Raw genomic sequence first — 25,776 nt, forward strand, 5'->3', positions numbered from 1 at the left:
TGTATAATCCCCTGGAGGGAGGGGCTCCACCAGAGGGGGAGCTAAGAATCAGCACAGTGACACTGCCTGCCATTTACCCATTTACTGAGCCCTTGTTAATATCCCAGGCACCTTGTGGGGCACGTGAGTGGTGCAGTCAGTTGGGCACCTGACTGTTGGCTTCGGCTCAAGTCATGATCTCAGGGTCTTGGGATCGAGCCCCGTGTCCGGCTGAGCCCTCAGTGTGCAGCCTGTTTGGGACTCTCTCTCTGTCTCCCTCTGCCCCTCCCCCCTCAAATAAATACATAAATCTTTAAAAAATATATATATTCCAGGCACCTTGGGACATGAGCCTCCACTCCAACATTATGATTAGCTAGAGAGCTGATCAACTCTGGTGCGCTGTGTGCACCAAACATTACTCTGTTTACACCACTATTTTGTGACAATACTGAGGTGGGAAGGTACACATGCTCTTATTTTGTCTTTACAACTCTGTGAGGTAGACAGGATTATCCCCATCTTAGAGATTAGGGGGCACCTGAGTAGCTCAGTGGGTGAAGCCCATTTTAGAGATAAGAACACTGAGGTTAAGTCACTTGACCAAGGTCACAAGGCTCATAAGTGGCCAAGACAGGATGTAGACCCCAAGCCCTCTGAGTCTGAAACATGTACCTTTTTTTTTTTTTTAAGATTTTTTATTTATTTGAGACAGAGAACATGAGGGGGTCTGGGGGAAAGCAGAAGGAGAAGCAGACTCCCCACAGAGCAGGGAGCCTGCTGTAGGACTCAAACCCAGGACCCTGGGAGATGATCTGAGTCACCCAGTTGTCCCAGAAACCTGTACCCGGGGCCTTCCTGTCACATACCTCCCATGAAAAGCAGCAGGAGTCCAAGACGGGCCTGCCAGACTCCCAACAGTGCGGAGTATCTGCCCACATGCTGGGAGTAAGAGGATGTCAGCAGGTGGCACCCACGGGAGTCAGCACCCGTCACAGCACCAGGCTGTGATCTTGGGCCTGGCAGTTCTGTGTGTTCTGAGACCTGCAGGACAAACAAAGTCCCCTGGGACACATTCGCTCTCGGTCTGACTCCCCAGCTAAGACACTTGGAGGCCCTGAGCACACCTGGTGGGGGGGGGTTCTTCTCGATGAAGACAGAGAGACTCGGGTGCTATCAGGGAGTAAAAGCAGAGGAGAGGAAGCAGGCCTCACTGCTCAGAGACCTGTGGTACTCCCACAGGTACCAGCTCTGTGACCTTGAGCAATTTACCTCAAACCCCACCCCCAGCTCCCCCACCTTCCTCCCCCCACTCATTTCCCTCACCTGAAGATAGAGTTAATAAAAAAGCGCCCTCCGGGATAGCCCTTGGTTCTTGCCAGCGCCCGGCAGGAAGTAGGCCTCAGGAAGGGCTAGCTGGTGTTGCTTCAGAGACCGGAGTAAGGGTCTTCCCAAAAGAAGGAGGAGATTCAAAGGTACCCCCATCCAGCAAGGTCACCAGGGCTGTGTACCTGTATTTTAACAGTACATACATGTAAGTGTGTGCACACACACGCACATCAGACACACGAGTGAACGTGCACACAATCACACCAGAGCCCCCGGATGAGGGTGTGCCCCTGACGTTGGCCTCAGATCTCCCTTCTTGGTCTTGGAATGATACCTTTGTCCTTAATGTCCCAAAGATCAGAGAGCGGAGGGCCTGGCGCCCTGGCCAGGGGAAGGTCAGCACATGGGCAGGGCATCACGGAGCATCACAAAAACACTCCAGGGGAGTCTGCATGGAGTTCTGAAACAACAGAGCGGTGAGGGCAACTCACCCAAGGAAGACTTCTTGGAGGAGGTGGCCTCTGTGGGACGGCTGCAGAGAGAAGAGGAAGGACATTCCAGGTAGAGGGAACGGTATGCTTAAGACAAGCCAGGCATTTCATCGATCGACTGCGTTGCGTCAGTGTCTTGCAGTCAAGGCTCATGCTCCAGAAATGGACCAACAGTATGGTAGAGGGCCTTACTGCCCTCCAGAACAGAGAGCCCAGCTGGGGTCCAACGTTCAAGGGTGTTTGCGGATTTCCGCGGCGGACTTGGGAGTTCTTCTCTCCTGCAGTAGGGGGCAGCAGAGAGCGCTGGGACCTGGGCAATGTGCGGATCCGCGGGGAGCAGACTTCCGGTAGGTGAGACCCGCTGCTGGAAGCCGCCTCCCGACCCCAGAGGAATTCGGACCCAGTGCCCCCCGGCCGGAAGCCACTGTTAGGAGCCATTTCCTCCGCAGGTGACAGGATTTGAAACGCACTTGGGAAGAATAAGTAAGGTTTGGGCGCTCTTCTTAGGATCTTGGAAGGAAGGTTAGCAATCGGTTGGGCCTGCTCCCTTGCGAGGGGCGGGGAAGCTTCTGCGTGGGCACCCCACAGTGAGGGAGAACACCAGCTTCCTGGGCACCCCTCCAGACAAGGGAGGATAAGTTCTGTAGATGCCCTGCTCGCCTGGGCGCCTCCCGCCCCTGCCCTTGGCACCCCCAGCCAGTGCCGGCTGCTTTGGCAGGTGTCTCTACTGACCAAGCATATTTTAGGCCAGGTGAAAAAAGCAAGTGAGTTCACACCACCTTCCTCCTTTCCAGAGCGCTAATTATTCATGGTTAAAAAACAAAAACAAAAAGCACACAAAAAACAACAACAACAAAAAAAAAAAACCAGCAGGTTGAGAGCAAGAAGAAACCGGACCCTGCCCTATTTCCACACATGGATGAAGAAGTCAAGTTACCCGAAAATCAGAAATGCCTCCCCCTTTCAGACTGGTTCTAGACCTCTCCACGGTGGACCCCAAACAGCAGCCACGTGCGTTTTCTCATTACAAATCTGCAAGACCTCTGTGAGGTAGGAACTCCTGTCCCCACTCTACAGACAGGACCACCGAGGCTCCGCGGAGTGAAGTCATGCAGAATCAGGGGGTGAAGAGAGCAGAACTTGGCCTCCAGCCCAGCTGTGTGGGATTTCCCCCACTATGGTGACACACTGCCACACACCAGGTGGCTTAAAACAACAGAAATGTATTCTGTGACTGTTCCCGTGGCCAGAAGTCTGAAAATCAAGGGCCGCATTCGCTCTGAAGGCTCTAGGGAAGATTCTTTGCCTTCCCTCTTCAGCTTCTGGTGGCTGCCAGATTCTTTGGCTTACGACTGCATCACTGATCTCTGGTCCGTGTTATCACATCGCCTTCTCTCCTGTTTGTGTCACATCTCCCTCTTCTCCTTTTTTTTTTTTTAAGATTTTTAAAATTTATTCAGTTGAGAGAGTGAAAGAGCGCACAACCTGAGCCAAAATCAAGAATCACATACCCAAGCAACTGAGCCATCCAGGTGCCCCGGCCTCTTGCTTATAGGATAGGTGTGACTGTATTTAGAACCCAGCTCGATAACCCAGGATAATCTCCCTATCTCCAGATCTTTATCTTAATCTTGTCTGCAAAGACTCTTTTTCCCCGTAGGGGGATCATTTACAGGTCCTGGGGATGAGGATGTGACTACCTGCAGGGGGTATTTTCCAGCCTACCACACCACAATTGCCCATTTCTTCCTCAGTTTATTCCTATGCGGACCTTAATGGTGTGTGTCTGGCATGGTGCTAGGAGCTGGGAGCTAGAAAATGGAGAAATGACACAGTCCCCGCCCTCAGGGACCTTTCATAGCCATTCCCAAGTGCTCTCTTGATAAGTAGCGGGAGAAGGAAACACAAGGATAGTCACAATAGCTAGCACCTACTACCTGGAGACTGACATTTATATAGATTAACCCACTTGACCCTCCCCACAGACTTCTTCCCATCTGTAGGGTGTCTCCTCGGTCTGTATCTGTACAGAATGCTCCAGGAGCAGAGGGGTGAGGTAGTCAAGGTGAGGGAAGGTGGTCAGGGAAGGCTTCCTGCAGGAGGTGCCATGCCACTTCCCAAGAATCTGGAAGGACAGGAGTGGGTCTGAGGAAGTGGCTGGGGGAGGAGGTAGGAGTGAGGGGTGCCCCAGGCAGAAGGAGGCAGGAGGGAACTGTGGTGCTCTAGGACAGGTATGAGGAGATACAGGAGAAGCTGAAGCCTGTTGAGGCTTCTCCCTAGAGAATGGGCTGGAATCCCCACTGCTCCTTCCATGCATATTTCCCAGATGGGCCTACTGAGGCAGATGTTGGAAATCACCTGGGGAGTCGGGTCACCTGGAGAAAGAGGAGGAGAGGAGAGAGGCCCTGGGTCTTCTTGCTCACTGCTCCCCCAAAGGGGCCTCTTGCTGCCCTGGGGCAAGGCCCTCCACCTAAGGTTCCAGCTCTGGCGTGCTACTCTCTCTGGTGCCACAGGGGCCTGGCCTACTGAACAACGAGGAAGAGCGGGGAGAGGAGGCAGGCCAGATCCTGCAGGGCCCCCAGGTGGGGCTGGGGTCAGCAAGTCCTGCCCCAGCAGCGACCTGACTCCAGAAGCGCTGTTAGGGACAGCTGTGTGGTCCAAAGCCTGGAGAGGCAGCACACAGGTTAGGAGGATGGAGTAGTCGAGGTGCACCCCGGTCTGGTCTTGGTATCAGTCCTAGCCCTGCCTCTCACAAGCTGTGTGGCCTAGGGTAAGTAGTTCAACCTCTCTGGGTTCATCCGCTTCCTCCAGGATGAATGTAACTAACAACTGGATGCTCCCGTAGGAAACACCCAACACCTCCAGAGCGCTCGGGCCCGCTAGGCACCCACCCGGGGCGCGGGGATGGGCGGGTGGGGGCGCAGAGGGCAGAGAAGAGAGACCGCGGGACCCGGGCCTCACCTCTGCATTCTTCCAGGAGGGCGGGGCCTTCGGGCAGCGGGGAGTTACCGGGCACCGGGCCGCGCGCCCCCCTCCGGTTTTTGGGGACAGAGGGAAACGGAGTCGGCGGGGCAGAGGTGGCCTGCCCCGGGAAAGCGCGGCTCCTTTTGTCTGCAGCCTCCGCGCCGCGCCGCCGCCGCCGCCGCCCCTCCCCGCCCGCCCGGAGCGCGGGGCTGCGGCGCCGCCGCCGCTGACACGGCTCGGCCGCCGGCGGGCGGAGGCTGCGCGTCGCAGAGGCGCGCGGGCGGGCGGGCGGCCCGGAGGGCGCGCGGCGGCGGCGGCGGCAGCGATGGCGGCGGCGCGAGGCGGGCTGCTGCGGCCACGGCGGGCGGCGCGGCGCTTGGGCTAGCCGCGGGGCCGGCCGGATGGCGGGCGGCGCGGGCTGGGCGGGCGCCCCCGCGGCTCTGCTGCGCTCCGTGCGCCGCCTGCGCGAGGTGTTCGAGGTGTGCGGCCGCGACCCCGACGGCTTCCTGCGCGTGGAGCGCGTCGCGGCGCTGGGGCTGCGCTTCGGCCAAGGCGAGGAGGTAAGGGCGCCGCGCCGCGCCGCGTCCCCGGGCCCCGCCAGCGTCCCTGCCCTCTGCGTGCCCAGGAAGGGCCCCGCCGGCGGCAGCCCCTAACCCCGCCCGAGGGGGTGCCCCGTACCCCGGCACCCCCCAATCCCCGGCCCCGGTGGGACCCCCGCTCTCCCCCACAGGGTGGCCTCCCTGCCCACCTTCCCTCCCCCGCAGTGCGGGTCCTTCTGATGGGTGTGAGAACCCATCCCATGTTTGGGGGGGCAGGAGCTGTCAGAACCCGGCCTCCGGGCCGCCCCGGGTCTTTGGGAACGGAATTCCAGGACGCGGGGTGGGGGCTGGAGCGTGCGCCCCGCTGGGCCTCAGCCAGGGGATGGAGGGGCCAACTAGGGGCACCCACCCCGCACAGGGAAGGATGACGACCTGGTGACCCTCCTTCGGGCTGGGATGGGCAGGCCTGGCTGGCAGCTGGCGGTGTTCGCTGCTGCAGGCCCGCTGGAGCCAAGCTTGCAGAGTGTCTCCGTGGTAGGTCGCGTCTATCTGGGAAAAGCAAGAGTTCTGTCGGTTGTTAGCAGGGCAAGAATCAGAGGGTGGGTGTTGGCAGAGGGGGTGGGCAGAGGAATATGAATAAATGCGCCCATCAGCTAGTGTCTTCTTGTGCCATGGGCACCGGGACTGATGGCTCTGTCTGGGAGGCAGGGCAGGGCTCCCACCCTCCTGTCACTGCCCACTCTGACATGCTCCGGTTTTCTCCTGGGAACAGAAGCCCTGCCTAGTGAGTTTCCACGGCCACTTACGGCCTCAGGCTCTGCATGGGGAGTATGGGGGCCCAGGGCGTCACGCAGGCCACTGACTGGTATTCTGTTCCTGGAGCACCTCAGGCCTAGTCCACAGGAGAAGCCAGGATGAGGTTAGATTGGACCCATGCCTCTCTGTCACCCAGCGGAGGGGAGATGAGAGATAATCATCTGTCCATAGCCCCCTTCTATGGCCAGGGTTTGGGAGCAGTAGGTGAAAGACGATGAGGCAGGTATCAAGTTTGAGAACCAGGTACCCTGTCCCAGGAAGCTCAGTGCTGTGGTTCCTGTTGGAGCCCACATTTCCTGCAGCTGTCATGATCCTTCCCCTTCCCCGAAGGCAAACCCTCAAAGCGGCGCCCTCTGAGGCTACCTGAGTCCCCAGCAGGCACCACCACCTTATCCCCAAGCTGGACCACTACTGTTGTTGGAAACTTCTCCCTCCTGCATTCTTAGAGCCAAACCCACTTGTCACAGAGCCATTACCATTCGGCACGGGGCCGCACATGGGTCTCTCTTCTATGGGGCAGCCTTTAAATATCTGGAAAGAGCTCTCCTGCCCCCTTCACTCCTTCCTATCCACTCCTTCCCATTTTTACTCCTCCGGGTCGAATACCCCCGTTCCTGAAGCGCCAGCCATTTCCATATGACCAGCAGGGGCCAGATCTGTGGCTTATGGCCCTGGAGCTGCCATCTACTTATTGTGTGACTCAGTTTTCCTAGTAATAGCACAGAGGGCTTGGGTCAGGAGAACTGCAGGACTGCTCCCATTCCAGCACCTAACACAACAGCAGGTGGTTCAAGGTGAGTCTGCCTTTTGCATGGTGGACCACACTTTCCATTCATATTGTCTTTCTGGCACCCATAGCCCCCAAGGATCTTTCTTAGAAACCTCTGCCACACCAGGATTCCCCTCAATCCTGTAGAAGGGTCACAATTTCCTTCTTTTTATAGCATAATCTTATATTATTACAGAAGCGGTTTATATGCACAGTAGGAAATTAGAAATATGAGCAAGCAAACGTAAAAGTATTATGTTCCCATCTCCCAAGCAGCTCTGCTGTGACACCTTGGTGACATCCTTCCAGCCCTGCCTCTATGCCTGTATGTAGATTTCCCTCATAAAATGAGATCATGCTGTGCATACTGTTTTGTAACCTGATTTTTTTTTTCCAGTAAATGATCAGCACTTTCTGCCTCAGTAAATTTTCATCTCATTTAACATGCAGACCTTATTCACATTTCCCTGTTTGGCCCCAAAATGTCAATTTTTGCTGTTTTGTTTAAACCAGTTTCCTCTCTCTTGAGCTGTGCGATGCCTGAGTTGTTGGGACCCTTAGGCTTCTCCACTCTACTGCAATTCCTTTTCTAAAAAAGGAATTATCTTTTTAATAATCCTGAGTTGTTGAAGAGATCAGGCCTCTTGTCTGTGTCAGTGATTTCTTGAACTGAAACCTGTTACTTGCCCCTTATTCCTATTAAAATTTCATCTTGTTCATTTCATCCCATTGAATTAGACAATAGAATTTAAATTCCTACCTCTGACACTCTAAAATGCTATGCTGCCTGCTGGTTGGAAAAGCAGGTGCTTTATGTCTGAGTCCGCAGGCTGATAGTAAACACAGGGCAGGACCACGGACAGGGCCTAGCAGGGGCTGTTCTACTCACCCTGTATTGTTGATTGAGACCCACAGACAAACATTTTGCTGCCCTACTGACTACAAGGGAGGAAAGTAATTTCTCCACAGGTAGGGATCCCTTCAAAATTCTATGTGCTTGAGCGGTTTCTATTTCATTTGTTCAAAAATTAGGTGGAGACCCTGATTCCCCAACCCACTGGTGTTCGACGGTGGAAAACTGCTGTTTGTTAGATATGGGATTCGGTGAACCTCTCAGAGTTGGTTACCCACATTTTACCAACTACCACCCAGAACACCAGGGATGCCAGAATCCTTTGCACACATCAAAATATACTAGGTTGTGAAGTATTAAAAAACAACAACCACGAGGCCATACTAATATAAGTAAATGGTTGAATGAATGAATGAATAAATACTAGGTGACTTTCCCATACAAAAGAAATCATTTATATAGATAATTCCCTATCAAGGAGGTAGAGCGTAAGTCCCCACCCTGTAAGTGAAGTGAAGTGTCAGATGTGCAAGTGACCCCCTTCTAAAGAGCACAGTATGGAAAGGAGGGAGGAGTAACTTACCAGCAGAGAAGCCTGAGAAACACTACCTCAGCCACACAACCAAGGTCAACATCAACAGTGATAAGTTATGTAGACAGGGTGTACCCCTGATGTGATGTCATAAGTGGCACTTTACCTCTGTGGTCCTCCTTCCCAAATCCATAACCCCCATATAGTCACGAGAAAACTGTCAGACAAACCCCAACTGAGGGATATTCTGCAAAACACCTTATCAGTATTCCTCAAATTTGTCAAGGTCATCAAAACCAAGGAAAGTCTGAGAAACTGTCACAGCCACACAGAGCCTAGGGAGACATAACTAAATGTAATGCAAGTGGGATCCTGGAATAAGGGTAGGATATTAGATAAAAACTAAGGAAGTCTGAAAAAAGTACACACTTGAATTAGTAATGGTATTATGTATATAGAAGGTTGGCCTCTGGCATCCCCCTGATTTTATTGGCTTAGGAATCATAGTAGAAAAGAGAAGAAAAGAAAATTGGATAAAAACATGAGTACCTGAAATTGAGACACAAAGGTTGACCTTTTAAAGAATACAAAGATGAGGGGAAACACCACTGTTCAAATCCTGAAAGTCCCTAATATATGGGAACAGAAAAATTATGACAAGTACGTGGAACTATGGTCCGAAACCATGCTGGCTTCTTTTTTTTTTTTAAAGATTTTATTTATTCATTTGACAGACAGTGATCACAAGTAGGCAGAAAGAGAGTGAGAGAGAGAGATTGGAGGAAGCAGGCTCCCTGCTCAGCACAGAGCCCGATGCGGGGCTCAATCCCAGGACCCTGGGATCATGACCTGAGCCGAAGGCAGAGGCTTTAACCCACTGAGCCACCCAGGCACCCCCATGTTGGCTTCTTATGTCTTGCTTTTTTATCTTCCCTAACCTTTCTCGGCCTCTGTTTACTCATCCATAAAGTGGGGATGATAATAGTCCCCATTCTATTGGGTTATGGTGGAACTTGGACCAGCGCCCATGGGATGTGCTTAGTCCGGGGTCTGTGGATAGGCACACCGTCAGGACCGCTGCTGCTCTTGTTATGATTGTCTTTGAAACACCTGCAGGCGCCTTTGCGAGGCTGTTCTGGGCCCGGGGTTCTCTGCGATTGAGGTCAAGGTCTGGGACTAGTCTGTGGTGCTCTCAGCACGGCCTCCTTGTTTGGCTCGGATTGGCCAGTTCCTCTTGCAAACCGTCCAGCACTCTGAGGAGAGAGGACCTTGAAAGCAGCCAGAGACGGACTACACTCCCTGCCATACATTCTTGTCCTTTTTCCAGTTCGAAGACCCTCCTTCTTGCTAGAAAGATTGGAAGCAAGAGTAGTTGAGTGGCATCTCTGCCCTCTGTTAACACAACACCAGCTCCTCTGAACCATGGGCTTGTCCTTCCTGCTGGGAATGGGGGCCAGTGTCCAAAAGGGTGCTGTTCATTGTCTCAGCGGGGTAAGTCAGCTTTAGCCAACTAGGACTACTCTATAATTTCCCCCTTCTTTGCTGCTGCCCCAGCTATGGCCAGAAGCTACTGAGACATGGGGCTCCTCGTTCGTGTTGGGCAGGAGATGAAATAAGTGTCCTGATGGGGCTCCCTCAGTCCCCACCCACTCAGGACACCACGAAAGACATGCTGGTGCTGCCTGGATCTCTGAGCTGGCAGAGGGGTTGGAGGGCTGGGGCAGGACAAGACTCCTCGGGAGCCAGCCCTGGGTGGGGTTCGGGGGACCCATCCCAGATTTGTGGGCTGCTAGGGGCAGGGGGTTCCTGAACTAAAACTGAGTTCTGCCCAGGAGAGGGGATTGATTGCTGAGGAAGAAGCAGCCCTGTCCGCCGTATCTGTGGCTGGAGCTTGGGAGGTAGGGAAGGGATAGGAAGAGAGGAGCCAGTTCAGGAAAGGCTCATCCATTCTCGGCGGACAGTGGGAGATGCCGGGCAGCATGATCAGACATGTGCCTGAGAACAGAGGTTGGCTCCAGCAGAAGACTGTGACATACTGTCAGAGAGGAAGAGGAGGGTCTGGACTTGGGCAGGAGTGGCAGGCAGAGTTGGCAGAGGCCCCCCAGAATGATTCAAGGCTTTGAAGGGAATGATTCAAGGCTTTATTGGTGAATAGGCCCCCTTTATGTGCCTCACCCTGATGGGGACATGCTTCAGATGGCAGAGCCGACAGACCAGAAGGAAGGCCTAGGTCCTCTGAGCTTCGAAGAACAGGTGGGGCATCTGTGGCCCATGAGCGGGGAGCAGAACAGGAGTGGGCCAGAGAGACCTTCTCTTTTCCTGTGCTTCTGCTCCTGCTGGGTGCTCCATAGAGAGGGTGGTCCCTCAGGTATGAGGGGCGAGTGCAAGGGACCGAGCTCTAGGAATGGGGGAAGGGGGACAAGCCCTAGCTGGGGTGCAGCATCCTCAGGCCTCTGACCTGCCGGCACCATTGTCTGGCTTGCTGGGAGGAGGGGCGTGTGAAGACAGCCCTGTGGGCTGGTCCCTCTCGTCAGATACCCTTGAAGTGGCCGCGTCCACAGGGCACACCTCTGTGGGTTCGAGCTTCCTTCCCCAGATACTGGGTTCCAGAGAAGAAGAAAGCTCCAGGTAGCGGAGGACTTGCTTGTGGGCAGATGTGGTCGGGTGCCCAACAGGGGCTAGAATTGGGCCTCCCAAACGGCAAGCCGTGCCATCGGTGTAGATCCAGCAGCTGGAGAGTCCGAGCTCCCAGTGGGTGCTGGGCCTTCACCTTGTGAAGTAGGACTTACCCCTTTCCCACGTGGTTGCTGTGGGGCCCCGAATTACCAGCCTGGGCAGGCAGGATGGCGGTCAGACCTGGCCCCAACTCCGAGGCCCAGGAATGTTTCCCGGCTCCAGGGAGAGAACCCAAGAAGCAAAGAAGGAGAAAGGAGGGCAGGGCATGGAAACAGGGCCCCAGGGAGCAGTGTTTCGCCTGTGGTCGAGGGTTCCCGCATGCCTCCCCGGGATGGTGGGGTGAGGGGGGGGCCCGGGATCCTGGTGGGTAGGGGGGCGGATGGCTGAGAGATCCCTCCCCTCCCCTGGCCCCGGGGGAAAGGAGGTCCACTGCCACCTGCACGGGTCAGCAGCCCGGCCTTGGAGGACAGTGCAGATTCGGGGCTGGTGACTGACCCTGTGCAACTTGGTGCCAGCTGGAGCACCCGCGTTCCTTGGTCCATTTCACAGACTTGGCAGGCGAGGTTCCTGCCAGACCCTGCAGTAAGTGTACAAAGGAAGGGGGATCCTCTTCCTCCTGCTCCCATGGGCCCTGTGGGCCCACCCTGCCAACAGTGAGCTCCACCCCAGGCCCTGAGCAGTCCCGCTGGCACAGAACGGGAGGCTGACGGCCAGCCCGGAATGACAGCTAGAGCTGGGCCAGTGGGGCTAAGGAGGGATGGGGGAAATGCCTGCTGACCTGGAAACAGAATGAGCATCACGAGTGCGTTAACCGCTGTCTCCTCATACGCGCGGGCACATGCAGTTTGGGTGAAAGCCTTGAAATGTTTATAGCGTTGTCTTAATGGAAATACCTTTTGGATGTGGAGGTTGTCTTAATATATGCTTCCAGGATTAAAAAAATTTTTTTTCTCTCCATTAACATTTTGCATGGCTACTATATGCCAAAACTCTTCCAGGCACTGGGAAACCAGCGTGGCCTGGAGCCAGAGAGACAGGCAAGGACGTAAAAATGGCCATCAGGTGGTGTGAGGTACAAGGAAGAAACAAAGTACAGAGACAAAACCAAAGGAGGATTTTTTTTTAAAGATTTATTTGAGAGAGAGAGAGAAAGAGAGCACGGTGTGAGGAGAGGCAGAGGGAGAGGGACAAGCGGGCTCCCCACTGAGCAGGGAAGCCCGAGGTGGAACTTGATCCCAGGACCCCAGGATCATGACCTGAGCCAAAGGCAGCCACTTAGCTGACGGAGCCACCCAGGCGCCACCCCAAAGGAAGATTTTTACCCCTAGAATGACTGCGGGATGCCTCTTCCGAGACAGGGGGACATGGAGGTGGAACATAGCATGACGTGGGGGACTGGCGGCCCCCGCAGACGTCTGCAGGTGGCTGACCCTGACAGAGGTGGGAGCAGACCTGGGGGTTAGAGATGTGGCAGGCAAAAGGAGTGAAGGGAGCCGGGCTGGGGGAAAGGTGCTGGAGGCACAGAGCAGGGCAGCAGCAGCAGGAGAGAAGCAGCTGGATTGGGAGACAAGAGCCCCCGCGGGAAGTAGGGTGTGAGAGACGGAGAGAATTTTGAGAATTTGCTGGCTGGGGAAGAAGAAAGCGGGAGGCAGGCTGGGTGAGGAGTCAGGAGATGTGCCTGGCCTGCCGGCTCTGGGCCAGATGAGTCCAAGAAATGCGCCTCAGGCTTGCTCCTGCTGGCCAGCCCCTGCCTCCCTCCCTCCCTCCCCTTCACCCCTTACCCCTTCTGTCCCACTGCCCACAGCAGAGAAGTTTTCTGAGGGAAGAACCTGCTTCAGGTGTGGTTCAGCCCCCGTTTAGTGGACAGACACGGGCTGGGGCCCCAGGGCCGCTGCTGGGCTAGCTTGGACATCTTATCTTCTCGTCTCACCATCTTCTGTCTGGGAGGCCGCCTGCTCATCCGCCCGCCGATCCATCTGAGGGCTCCTCCCTGCCTCCTTCCTGCACAGGGTAGGAGCTGACCAGTTGCTTGAACGTGCTGTCGACATGACTGCCGGCCCCCTCCAGTGGACCCTGCCTGGAGCCATCCCCTAATGAGACCTGGGGCTCTATGCTGTTCCCCCACCCCCTGCATCTTCTGATCTTTAGGGGCCCACCCCCAGAGACATACCTTAGGACCACCACCCCACCACCCCGGGGGTCACTCAAGGGAGATGCCCAGCTTCCTCCAGAAGCAGGCAAATTGATTGCCCATCAGCCTCTGGTGGCTGCTGTCCCCAGGAAGATCCCGATCTAAGTCCAGTACACACCTGGGCAGGGTAGACAAGTAAATCAGAGGACTGATTTATACCAAAACAAAAACCAAAAGGGGAGAGTTTGGAGCGCACTCAGTGCCCGTGTGGCTAGAACAGCTCCTCCAAGAGTGGGTGCCTCACTGCCTCCCTAGGCAAGCCCGTTCTGTCCTGACAAGGCTCTGGCTGAGTCCTCTCTCGAACAGTGAGCTGTGGTTTGTGTCCCGGAGCTCCGGTCTTTTGCTCATCCCTCCCTCTCCCCATCCATTGAACCGTCCACCTGCACCTTTGACAGGGCACCCAGGTCAACATGCAGGCCAGGGACCTGCTCATCCAACCATCCGAACATCTGCCTTGCCATCGACCCATCCACTCACCCGTTGGTCACACGGGCTTCCTTTTGTCCATCTATCTGTTCACCCACCTTTCCACCAGCCTCCCCTGCCTGTCCATTCACCATCCAACCAGCATTTCCAAGTGTCCGCCACGCCAGGGCTGGGGACTGGCATTTTCAGGGAGTGACATGTGGCCGTATGGGGAAAAGGCTCAGCCAGGACAGGGAGCGTGAGGGCTGGGGCCAGCTGGTGACCTTATGGAGTTGTGGATGGGCAGCGACACCCTCCCCCTCCCGACCCGCTTTGGAGCTAGCTGGTTTTGATTTCTCACTTCCAGCATTGGGTACTGGGTCTGGAGAGGGCTGAGGCCTTACTGTAAGACGCAAAAACCTAGGTTATTGCAAAGGTGCTTATGATGATGGATGGACCTGTTTCCTTATCTGTAAAAGGGGGGGGTCATATTCTGAGAACTGGAGATAAGGTGGAAAGACCAGCAGGGTGTCTCTTGGCATTCTTTCTCCAGGCCTCCTACGCCATGACCCTTGTTGGCATCCCTCCTGCTCTCCATCCGAGCGTGCACCCCTGACCCCTTTCCTCTGCCTGGTACTTTTCCAGGCATGGGCCTCCCTGCCAGACGTTCTCCTGCAGCCACTAGTGACTTCTCTGTGGTTGGAAGGGAGGGGGAGATGATCTGTGCAGTCTGCCTTCTTAACTCTCATTCTCTTTCATTCTGGAATAGAGCCCTAAGAACTGGAGAGGTGAAGGGAGTTGCCCAGGGTCCCACAGTAAGTGGAGGGGCTGGCACAGGAACCCAGGTCCGTCAGGCTCTCACACGGCCTCCTTAGCGCCTCCACATTCTTCCACGGTCAGGGTCCGGGGAGAACGATCCGACTGGAGTTTCAGAAATTTGACATTGGAGAAACCTCAAATCTAAGGCTTTGTCTGGCTTTCTAAATTGGGGGTGGCCTCGGTTTAGGGGCTGGAGCAGCAACTGGCTGGAGCCATCATTAGAAGCAGGTCTGTAATCTGCAGGGTGGCGGAGGCTGCTGTGGGGAGCCCCGAGTGGGCCCTGCAGGCCGGGCTGCCCTGGCTGTGATGGGAGGGCAGGTAGCAGCCGGAGCTGAGGTTTTAGGGCTGAGAGAGGCTGGTAAATCTCGCATCTCCACTGCTTCATGTGGGTTTCCTGCCAGGTGCCCCTCCTCCATCCTCTGCAGCCCACCAGGCTCATCTGGCAGGGGCCGGGGCCGGGCTCCCATCAGGACACCCACCTGGGCCCTGTCTCCATTCTCCAGGCTCCTTCGTCTTCTCAGCCACCAAGGCCCTGTGGCCCCAGACAGCCTTGACCTCTGTTTGCTCCCCGTGTATCCATGTCCCTTCAGCATCTCCATTCGGGCTAGGCCACTCTCACACTCGGTGAGGACGCAGACTTGGGGCGCTGGTCTACTTTCCAGCTGCGAGAATTAACGTTACCCAACCTCCCGCTGGCTCAGCCGCACCCATAAGGCAGGGATGATATTAGCAAGCTCTTAACACCATGACACAGAGTAGATGTCGTAAGTATTTGTTCATATCACTGTTACCACTAAGTCAGTTTTCGGGGTGGGTTGTCCATTTTCATTCTTTCAGGGATCGTTTTGGGCACCTGCTCTAGGCCTGTTGGGGGCTACCGGTGATTAGAATAGGGTTCCTTCCCTGAGGGACTCCGCCCTGGGTGTGGGTGTCGGGGGGGCATTCTCTGAGGGAAGTCAGGGCTCCCCTTACCACCCCAGGCAGCGCTGGAGACTCGTCCCGCTGGGCTTGCCTGTGAAGACAGGAGACTCAGTCTGCCTGGGGACAGGAAAGCATCCCAGGAGTGACGGTGGGGTGAGTCCAGATGGGAAGGATGGCTGTGCCAGGAGAGACACCTGCTGGGTGGGACGGATGGCCAGAGGGAGAGGGACCGAGCTGCCAGGCAGTGGGGGCCAGACGGGGCGGGAGGCGGGGGAGGAAATATTGAAGAGGGGGACACAGAGGGATAAGGTAGCTCTGCTGTGTTTCAGACAAACCCGTCCGTGGTAGCCTGAGCCGAGGGAAAGGCGGCCAACGTGGAGGCTACTGCCTCCGTGCAGGCGCAGGAAGGAAGGGGACGAGGAGGTGGAGAGAAGGGGAGGGTCCGAGGGTGGCTCCCGGGCTGTCCCCTGGACTTCACAGAGCTGTGCTTGATGAACGGGAGAGAGCGTCACCTCACGTGTGTCCTGTGCCCTCCTCTTAGGTGGCTAGGGGATGGGGTCTAAGCGCAGCTCAAGGATGATTGCACACCTGCACGGCTCACGTGGCCTGTGAGGCCTGCCCTCACCCTCAGGGGTCCCTCCTAGGACAGCTGCTGTTTATCTCAAAAACAAAAAGGCTCCAAATACTGTCGTCAACTTTATAGGACAAGAAGGGTCACCAGCACCAAGTTGTATTTTTTTTTTACCTTACTGTTCACGTTGTGCCCTTGGCAGTGACCCAGATGTGGCTATGACCCGTGTGTAGGAGCTGTTTGGCTCCTTTCCCCCTAATGCTATTTCCTGAGCCAGAGTCCCCAAGGGAACCATGTCACCTGTCTGCTTAAGCCTGGCCCTAGGGTTGGTCCACCCACCAGCCACTTTCAGTGCTTCCACAGACTTGCATCCACTCTGCACAGCTCACTGAGCCTGGCCCCCCTGGAGAAGCACCTGGGCTGGCCAGCCATCCCCTGGCCCCCGAGCTGGTAGGGGGAGGGCGGAGCCCAAAGGGAGCTTTCCTCCCGGGTGATGCCCCAAGAGAGTAGGCGGTGGGGGGTGCCAGAGGGAAGAGTCCTGGGGCCTCCCCCTAAGGCACCTGCACCCCACACTGAGCTGGCCTCCCTCAGTAACACCAACTGTCCCCAGGGTCCCAGCCTGTCTGGAGTCCGTTCCTACCCTGGTGCCTGGCTGCCAGCCAGAGGACTGGCCTCTGCTGTGGGCTTCTCGAAACACGACTCTGAGTGGGTAGGGCCAGAAGACATCTGCTACCGTGTCCCAGACACTGAGTGAGTGGGTAGAGTCAAGAGCCCATTTGCCCACTTGTCTGGGCAGAAGCATTTGGGCTCATGGTTCCCCCTTTCCGGGGCCGTCCAATGGTCTGGTCATCAGTTTCTCCCTGTCTGTCCCCTTCCCTGCCCTCCCCAGCCTCGGATATGTTTTGCATGAGGGTGCCTACTTCTCCCTATCAACAACAACACTGAGTATTGTTTTAAATCCATTTCCGCCGGTTTAATGGGTATGTAATATGTAATAGCATTTTCAAACTCCTATATGTGTTCATTTTTTATCGCTAAGGAGAATTTGCTGTTTGTCCATGTTGCTTTTGGTTCTTGGTCTTTCCTTCTGCATAAACTGTTGTGTCCATCTCAACAACAGTTTGATGTTGTTTAATCAAGAGGAACTTTTGTTTTGATCTTTATTTTTTTTTTAAGATTTTATTTTTATTTGACAGAGATAGAGAGATCACAAGTAGGCAGAGAGACAGGTGGGGGCAGGGGGGAAGCAGACTCCCCGCTGAGCAGAGAGCCTGATGTGGGATTCGATCCCAGGACCCTGAGATCATGACTCGAGCTGAAGGCAGAGGCTTAACCCATTGAGCCACCCAGGTGCCCTGCCCTGATCTTTATATATATATATATTTTTGATCTTTATATTTTTTAATTGGTTTTTTACATTTTTTCAGAACTGTTTGTCTTTATTTTTTTTACCGTTGCTTTCCTTTTGTAATTTATTGACCACATTTTATTACTTAAAAATTTCCCTACATTTGAATATTTCTTTCTTCAATTATATCCTATCTGCTTTATTTCTAATGGTATTTGTCATTTTCTTAGTAGTGTAGGGGCTAAGGGCAGGCTGCCCCATGTAGGCCACTTTGGCGTGAAGATTATTTAGAGTTAAAAGACAATCAAAGCTCAGCAGATTCAGAAAAAGCTCTTTACTTCCCCCCGATTGCCTAAAAAGAATTTGGATAGAGGATCTTGTCTCCCTATCACCACAGTTAACTACATTATTATACAAACTGAGTATGGTAGGCAGGGAGGAATCTGACAAGGCCTTTTTGATCAAAATCCTCACAGTCTCATTGTTTCTGAGTGGCCCAAACATTTTTTTACCAAACATTTACTCTTTTTCATCTTCTTATGAGATTCTTTTCCTCCCTCTGAAGCCCCAGACCCTTACCCCCCTCTCCTCAGTTCAGGATGACTATACACCTCATTTTGCCTGACTGTGTTTGGAATTTCCATGTCTATGTGGATTCCCCATAAGTACAAAATGAAATTTGATTTTCTCCTGTTAATCTGTCTCATGTCAATCTGATTTTTAGTCCAGCCAGAAGGATCTTGAAGGGCAGAGGAAATTCTTCCTCCCCCACAGTGTTAGGAGCTTACTTCCCATCACTAGCAAGAATAAATAAGCTGCCTTCTTTCCAGACCTCCCAATTTATACAAATATTTAACCCACTTGGGATTTTTATTTATTTATTTATTTTTCTTAAGATTTTATTTATTTATCTGACAGGCAGAGATCACAAGTAGGCAGAGAGGCAGGCAGAGAGAGAGGGGAAGCAGGCTCCCTGCAGAGCAGAGAGCCCGATGTAGGGCTCCATCCCAGGACCCTGGGATCATGACCTGAACCAAAGGCAGAGGCTTTAACCCACTGAGCCACTCAGGCGCCCCAGGATTTTTTTTTTTAAGATTTTATTTATTTAAGAGAGCATGAACAGGGGGAGGGGCAGAGGGAGAAGCAAACCCTGCTGAACAGGGTGCCCAGTGTGGGGCTCAATCCCAGGACCCTGAGATTATGACCTGAGCCAAAGCAGATGTGTAACAGACTGAGCCACCCAGGCACCCCCCCACCCAACTTGGAATTTTTATGACGTTCATCCAACATTCAGTTCTATTAATATTTTAAATTTATTTCTAAGCTAGAACTGAATTCGATTAGTTTACCCCTTCCTGGTTTTTCTTCTCACCTTTTATGTTCAAAAAGAAAAGTTAAAGAATCTGCTGATCCCCCAGATAGACCCTTCCTAGATTCAGCAACTGGTCACATTTTGCCACATAGGCTTTTCCGTTGACTCTGTCAGTGATTATCTGTTTATCTGTAACTTATCTTCAGTGCTACTTTGTTTCACAGAAGCATTTTAAGTAAGTGATGACGGCTCCACCGTCCCCCCAGAAACACTCGAGTGTCAGAACAAGGACAGTCTCCTCCCTAAGCAAGTGTCATGGTCCTGCCTAAGATCTATTATCAGTTCAACAGCATCATCTAAGACTCAGTCTGCATTCAAATCTCCTCATTTGTTCTCAGACTGTCGCTGCTTTCTCTTTTGATCCAGGATCCAATCAGGGATCACATTTACATCTGCTTTGTCATGTACCTCTTTCATCTCCTTGAAATTAGAGCTATCTCTGATTTGAGGGGCGGGGCTTTCATAGTCTCCCCATATTCCTTGAAGTCCAAGCCAGTTGTCCTACAGGCTGTCCCATAATCTGATATGTCCGATTGTTTCCCTGCATTTTCGTCAAGGGAATCTAAGACACATGAAACCAGTTTGTCTCCTTATTGAGCTTAATCACTTGGTTAAGGCCATGCCTGCCTGATCCCTTCAGTATAATGTACCTTTCCCCCTTTATAATTAAGGAGCAATCTGGGGGATGGTGCTTGGAGATAGTGTAAATATTTGGTTCCCTGACAGCTTTTCACACAATGGCTTTAGCATCCTGCATAAATTACATTGCTAGTTACAAGATGGTGATTTTTTCCAATTTTGTCGTTTCTTCTAGACATGGAATATCATTCAGTAAAGATCTTTTCTGAGTACCACTGCGGACTCATGGATTCTCTTCTTTCCAGTGTGTTATAATCCATCACCACCATTCTTATTTTTGATGCTCAGAGAGATCTTTGTTTTGTTTTTGAATGCAACATAAAATTTGGATCAGCAGTTGGCATAAAATTTTTTTTTGGCATAAAGTATTTTAAAATCGAGACATCAATCATTGTTACGTTTAAAAAATGCTCTCTGATATTCTTCACCATTTATGGACTTTTTAAGTGTATGACACATTTTCAAGGTCTTTATTTGGTATTGCTTTAAATTTATTAAATTGGCCATCTTTACTGTATATTTAATTCTCCCAATTGGAGGAAAATATTACCATAAAGATAAATGTCTTACAATTAGGCTAAATTAATGTTTAATGTTGAATGTGTCTTGTTCCTAGTGAGGATGAAATAGTTTTTCCCCATTGATTTATTTTTCCCAGCTGCATGTCACTCGCACATAGAATGCAACTGATTTTTGTAAATTTACCTCATAACTCACCACTGGTATATACTCATTTATTACTTCTAATAATTTTCTGGTTGATTTCTTTGGATTTTCTAGGTAAGCAATCATGTCATCTTCAGAAAGCAATTATTTTAGTATGTCTTCTTTTCCTGTATTTATGACTCCAATTACTTGTGCTTCTTAGAGGGGAGTCACAAGCATTTCTAGAAACCGGTTGGGACGGGGGTGGGCATGGGACGTTGCTCTAACTCAGGAGGGCTTCGGAGTGAAGCATGCTGGGCTGGTGACCACGTGGCCCAGTCGCAAGTTAAGAAAAACAGGCCACTGTTGCTGCGGGAGGCAATCTAACTTAGAGGAAAGGGCTGGCAGGAGGTCAGGCATCTTGGCTGTGGATCGGTGAGGGACTCCAGCTTTCAGAGGCAGGCAAGCTGGGGGAGATGCGGCAGAGCCCGGGGCTGGACAGGTTGAAGCTAACCAGCTGTCTGCAGAGCGGGCCAGGGGCCAGGGGTGGCCGGGAGCCCCGGCTGGGGCTGAGCTTGTTCCCTGCGTCTTCGCTCTGGTCTGGGACCATTTGGTGGAGCCGGTGAGTATAAGGGTTGGTGGGGCTGGCAGAGGCAAGGGCCCACTATCCTTTTCTTACTGCTCCTTTAAATGGACTGACTGTCCATCACTGCCACTAAGTAGGATGTTAGCACTTGGGTTTTTGGTGTATAATCCTTAGCATGTTAATAAAGACCACCCTCTCCCTGTCCTATTTTCCTTTCTCTGTTAAATGCATTCGTGATGTTTGCTCTTTTTCCAGTTGATGGAAGGGGGACCTGATGGGCCAGGCCTGATCAGGAGCCCATCCCCAGAGGCTGGCCCCCAAGCTCGCTGGAGTGGGAGGGTGTAGTTCCCCAAAGGAAAGTCAAGGCACACCTGTGGGGTGAGGGGCAAGTGACCCTGGGCAGTGAGAGATGACAGACCGCAGGGCAACCCAGGCTCTTAGTGCACCCATACTCTCCATCCCCAGCCTGCCCAGCAGGAGCAGGACGGGCGTTTGGTTCTGTGTTTCCCCGGGGGAAACAGACCACAAGGACAGCAGCTGGGTTCATGCACTGCTCTGCCCCCAGCACCCAGCCTGGCACATAGCAAGGACGTAGCAAGTGTTACTTCAACATCTGAGTGAATGATTGTTAGTGCAAAGGGACCAGCCCAGACCCTAGACACTAGCTCCTACTGAGCCCCGCCCTGAAGTCTTCCCTTGGTAAGCAAATCCCTCTCTGCCTCTGGGGGCTGCCTGATAAATGTTTGGGGGCCCAGGTCTTTGTGGTCTAGGACTCAGGCTCTGGGGGCTGGATGAGTCAGAGGTCAAGACCCAGTGACTTGCTGGCTCTGTGACCTGGGCCGAGTCTCTGTACATCCTTGAGTCTCACCTGTGAAATGGGGACACGATAATGCCGATCTCCTTGACAGTGGACTGAGAGAATGAGGCAAAGCCCACAGCACGGTAAGCCCTGGTGCACGCTAAGCCCTTTATGTGGGGGAGCTGTTTTTCTGAATCCTCTGTGGCTGAAGGGACATTTACAAGAGGATGTAGGGCATTTACAAGAGGACATTTACTGGTTATAGCCTGACACCTGTGCATCTGCTGCCCCACCCCACCCACCCCTGTGTGTGGTGGGGGCACTGGGTTGTCAATGACCATGACAATGGAGAAACATGTGAGCACAGCTCTGGGATGGGTACTGTGCTGGCCACAGCCACCAGAGATATAAGAGGGAACTGAAAAGGGGGTACCGCCCAGCAGGAGGGAACACAGACTCTTGGAGTTTGAATTCTGGCTCCTTCCCTTCTCAGCAAGTCCTTACTCTCTGTGCCTCAGTGTCCCAACTATAAAATGGGGCCAGTAATAGAGACTCCTTTATCAGTTTGTGACGCATAGATGGCTTACTGCACGTACGCCTGGCTCACACTGACCACTCATGTCTCTGTCTCCTTGTCACATTATCTCGTTGTCACCATTGCTACTGGGTGTTATTCAACGAGATCTCAGCCTAGCCAGGGAGCCAACCAGGACCCATCACAGCCCTGGAAAGGTTGTGACCACCGTGATCAGAGTCTGCCCTGGCTTTGCTGTCACTCCCACTTCCCCTGCTGCTGGACTATTACCCCCATGGCTCCCCAAGCCCCTCTTACCAGCCTCAGAGAGCGTATGCCAGACTCAAAGCTGAAAGCCTGCAGGCCTGCTGTCCCTGGCTGTGTGATGCTACTGCCCATTCAATCAGGATTTCCCTCCCAGGTGTCGTTATCAGACACTCCAGGGAGGCCTTTGAAAATGCAGGTGCCAGATGCTGGCCACCAGACTCAGCCCACCTGGGTTGGGAGTGTTCCCCATGCTTCTGCACCTGCAGGCTCCAGATCAGAATGCCAGCATCCTCTCCCTGTCCCTGTGCTCCGGAACCTTTTCCTGATCTACTAAAGGAGCCAGGAACTCTCCCTTCAAGGGCCCATGTGAGGGGAAGTGAGGTGCCTCGGGGGCTCCCAGAATGATGGTAAGACCCGTCCGAAATCAGCTCTCCTCCTTCCAGCCCAGGGCTCCAATCCACTTAGTTTGGGGGAGAGGTATACATTATTATTTCTTTTTTAGATGTTATTTATTTGAGAGAGAGAGAGCATGCATGCTTGAGCAGGGGAAGGGGCAGAGGGAATCTTCCAAGCTGACACCCCACTGAGCCCCACGCAGGGCTCGATCCCACAACCCATGAGATCATGACCTGAGCCGAAACCAGGAGTCAGACGCTTAACTGACCAATCCGCCCAGGCACCCCGAGAGGTGTATGTAATGAGCCAGGGTGCAAATCACGGGTGAGCCCTCCTGTCTCTGCTTTATTCTGCTCTGCTGCCCAGAAAAGAAATGTACCGCAGCAAAGAGCTCCGTCAGAACAATGGCTTCAGCCTGCTGGCCCCAAGGAACTTACCTGGTGCTCTGCATGGGGCCAGCTCCTGGGAATGTAGGGCCTCCCCAGAGGAGAAGAGATGGGAGCAGCAGCAAGGACATGGGGTCCAGAAAGCCCAGATGTGGGCAGCCCCTTGTGCCCATGATGCCCCCAGTGCCCAGGCTCGGGGCCCCAGCACTCCTCCTCCCCCTGGGAAAAGCTGCTTGGTTCCCGTAGGCATCCCACAAGCTTGCCCCATTCCCCAGGTGGGTGCAGGCGGCAGTGGGAGCTGAACCCCAAGGACCCCCTGGCCATGGGGATCAGGGCAAGTGGACCGAGGTCCCCTCCTTCTCTGGTGGTGACTGCACGTGTCACCTGCCCTCCTCTCTCCCAGATTCCATTTTGCTGGGGAAACAGCCCATCGAACATCCTGTGCAAAAAACAAGAAGCTGCCCGTGGCAGTGCCCAGAGCAGGGTTCCTACTATGACTGAGGAATCCTGGCCCTGCAAAGACCAGGGTAGGAGGTCAAAAAAGTTTGGAAAGGTGCCTACATTGCCCTCACCTTAGTCCAGCAGAGGCTCTAGTTAAAAGTTTAGACCTGGGGCCAGCGTGTCCCCAACTTCCTGACCTCAGAACCCCTTACTCATGGGGCACTTTGGTACTAAGAAGTACCTTCCTATGACCTTGCGCAAAGTCTCAGCCTCTCGAGGGCCCGTTTGCCTCCTTTGTGAGCCTGGGACCCCAGCTCCCATCCTGCCCACCTCACATGGACAAGGGACGGGAAGAGCTGGGCCACATTAGTCCCTGCTGTCCTCACTGGCACAGCAACCAGACCACCGTTGGTCCTCTTGGGGAGAGATAGGGGGTCATGGGCTCACAGTCTCATAGCTCTGAGGTCACGGAGTCTGGCTATGGACCTGAGCTTGACCCGAGCTGTCTTAACCATCACCTCTGAGATCCTTGTGGGGTTTCTGCAAGGGGACCTCCTGGGAGGCAGGACATCACCCTTCCTCTGCACCCACCACAGGTGTCTGCCTGACCTCTTCTGGCAGCAGGAAGGGGGCCTGAGTCACACAGGAGAGTGGGACCGGCGGGATGTCATTGGAGAGGCCTGCTTGGCCTGGCGTGCGTTCAAATCCATCATCTTTGGTCCCCAGAGGAAATGGTATGAGGTGGGTAGGTTGCCAGGCCCATTTCACAGATGGAAACACTGAGGCTCAGAGAGTGTGGGGTTTGCCCATGGTCTCATGGTACATTTACGGTGAGGCTTTCTTCTCTCCCTCATTCAGGAATTCCCTAATGAGGTTTCCAAAGCTAGTGACCCTCTCACGAGCCACTGTCTGGAACTTCTGACTGGCACCGCTCTTTTTTGCTTTGTTTCGAGGAGCTAAACCTCAGCTCAGGGGAAGGCCCTGAGATAACGGAGTTAACTCCACTTTCCCGGTAATGGAGGCTGGTGGGAAGGCATTTCTGTTTGAGTTTAGTTGAAGGGTCTGAGGGAGGGCAGCCTGGGGCTGAGGCCTGGCGCGGGGATGGGGTGGTTAGAACCAGGAGTTGGGGCAGTTGGGAAGGGCAGTGCGGTGGGACGGAAGGGAGAGGCGGGACCGGGGCCTGGGAGGGACCACTGGTGAGGGGCAGTGTTCCCAACTCCAGCAGGCCCACACTCTCTTCAGCAAGCAAATACTCCCATTTGATGTGAAATACTGGGCCCCACACTGACCACAGCCCTCGAGGGAGAAGCACCCATCGGCCTACCCCGAGGATCAGAGATGCCAACCAAGGGCCTGACACGGTGAAGGTCAGGGCCGGTGGCGGATGCAAGACACCCCCTTCCACAGTGCCTGCTTTGAGCCCCATGCCTCCCCGCAACCCCAAAGCAGGGCCCCCCAACCAATGCCCGTCCTCTTGCCTTCAGGGCCCAGAAACATCCCCCAGGGGTGGTGACCACCAGGGCCTCAGCATCCACCCGTGGTAGGGACATCCCACCCACCCACCCTCCATTTCCCTTTCTACCCTGGTGCCCCGGCGTTCCAAGGGTGTATGCAAACTGGACTCCCTCTTCTAAGTCTTGGATGGGTCCTTACAGGTTACCTAGAACATCAGAACTCCAGAGAGGGCCAGGGACCACGCAGGCCTGATGCATCAGAGTCTGCCCGTCAGCAAGATGCCCCAGTGTTTCACAGGCTCACTGAGGTGGGGGATGCTCGGGTCCGGCCCAGGGACCGTCCATCCCACAGAGTAAATGGGGCTGTGTTTTTCCTCCATTTCTTCACAGCGCAGCTAGTACCTGGACCTGGCCAGGCAGGCAGGCACTGGGGCCCTGGGCTGGCTGGGCGACCCAGAGACGGTGCCCCTGGGGGACGTGGTCACACCTGTGGCCTCCTCAAAGTCCTGGTCACTGAAGCCCTCAGGCCACCAGCTTCCTGTGCTCAGCCAGGTGGCTGCTCCTGTCCCCCAGGGCCAGAGGAGCTCCCCTCAACGGCCACCATGGGGAGGAGGCAGAGCGCCCCTGCCGTCCTTGGAGACAAGTTGATGTCATGAGTTAGAACAGTTGGAAGGGAAACTTTCTTGGCAGTCACCAGGCTGACACCTGGCCCAGGAGACACCTGTGTCTGAGGGCCCTAGGGACCTGAAGGGGTGGTCAGGAAAGACCCCGGAGTCTCATCCCCATCCAACCCACATCACCCCCCATGTCCCTCAGGCTCCTCACCCAGAGCTCATCCCCAACTCCCTCACCTTGCACTCCCCTCCTCCTGGGTGTCTGCCCAGGGACGGTCCCCATTGCTCACCCCACTCAGCTTCACGTCCTTGCCTGCACCTCACCCCCACCTCAAATCAAGCCCCCCGCCACAGGCCCTGCTCTTCCTGCCCCCTCGAAGGCCCAGGTCCCTGCAGCCTCCTCCTCTGGACCGTCTCCCATCTCTCTCTACCATGCACTGTGGGCTCAGACAATTCCCAG

General features: G+C 54.1%; 1 protein-coding gene across 1 annotated transcript in view; it reads left to right on the forward strand.

The window, feature by feature from the left end:
* Nucleotides 1-5,164: 5,164 nt before the first annotated feature.
* Nucleotides 5,165-25,776, forward strand: part of RAB11FIP4 (RAB11 family interacting protein 4) — a 116,994-nt gene continuing 96,382 nt past the window's right edge. Inside the window, exon 1 of the mRNA XM_044248357.1 lies at nucleotides 5,165-5,323. Coding sequence (XP_044104292.1) covers nucleotides 5,165-5,323 — 159 coding nt within the window. The remainder of the gene's footprint in view (nucleotides 5,324-25,776) is intronic.

Source organism: Neovison vison, chromosome 5 (genome assembly GCF_020171115.1).
Source record: "Neovison vison isolate M4711 chromosome 5, ASM_NN_V1, whole genome shotgun sequence".
Taxonomy (NCBI): domain Eukaryota; kingdom Metazoa; phylum Chordata; class Mammalia; order Carnivora; family Mustelidae; genus Neogale; species Neogale vison.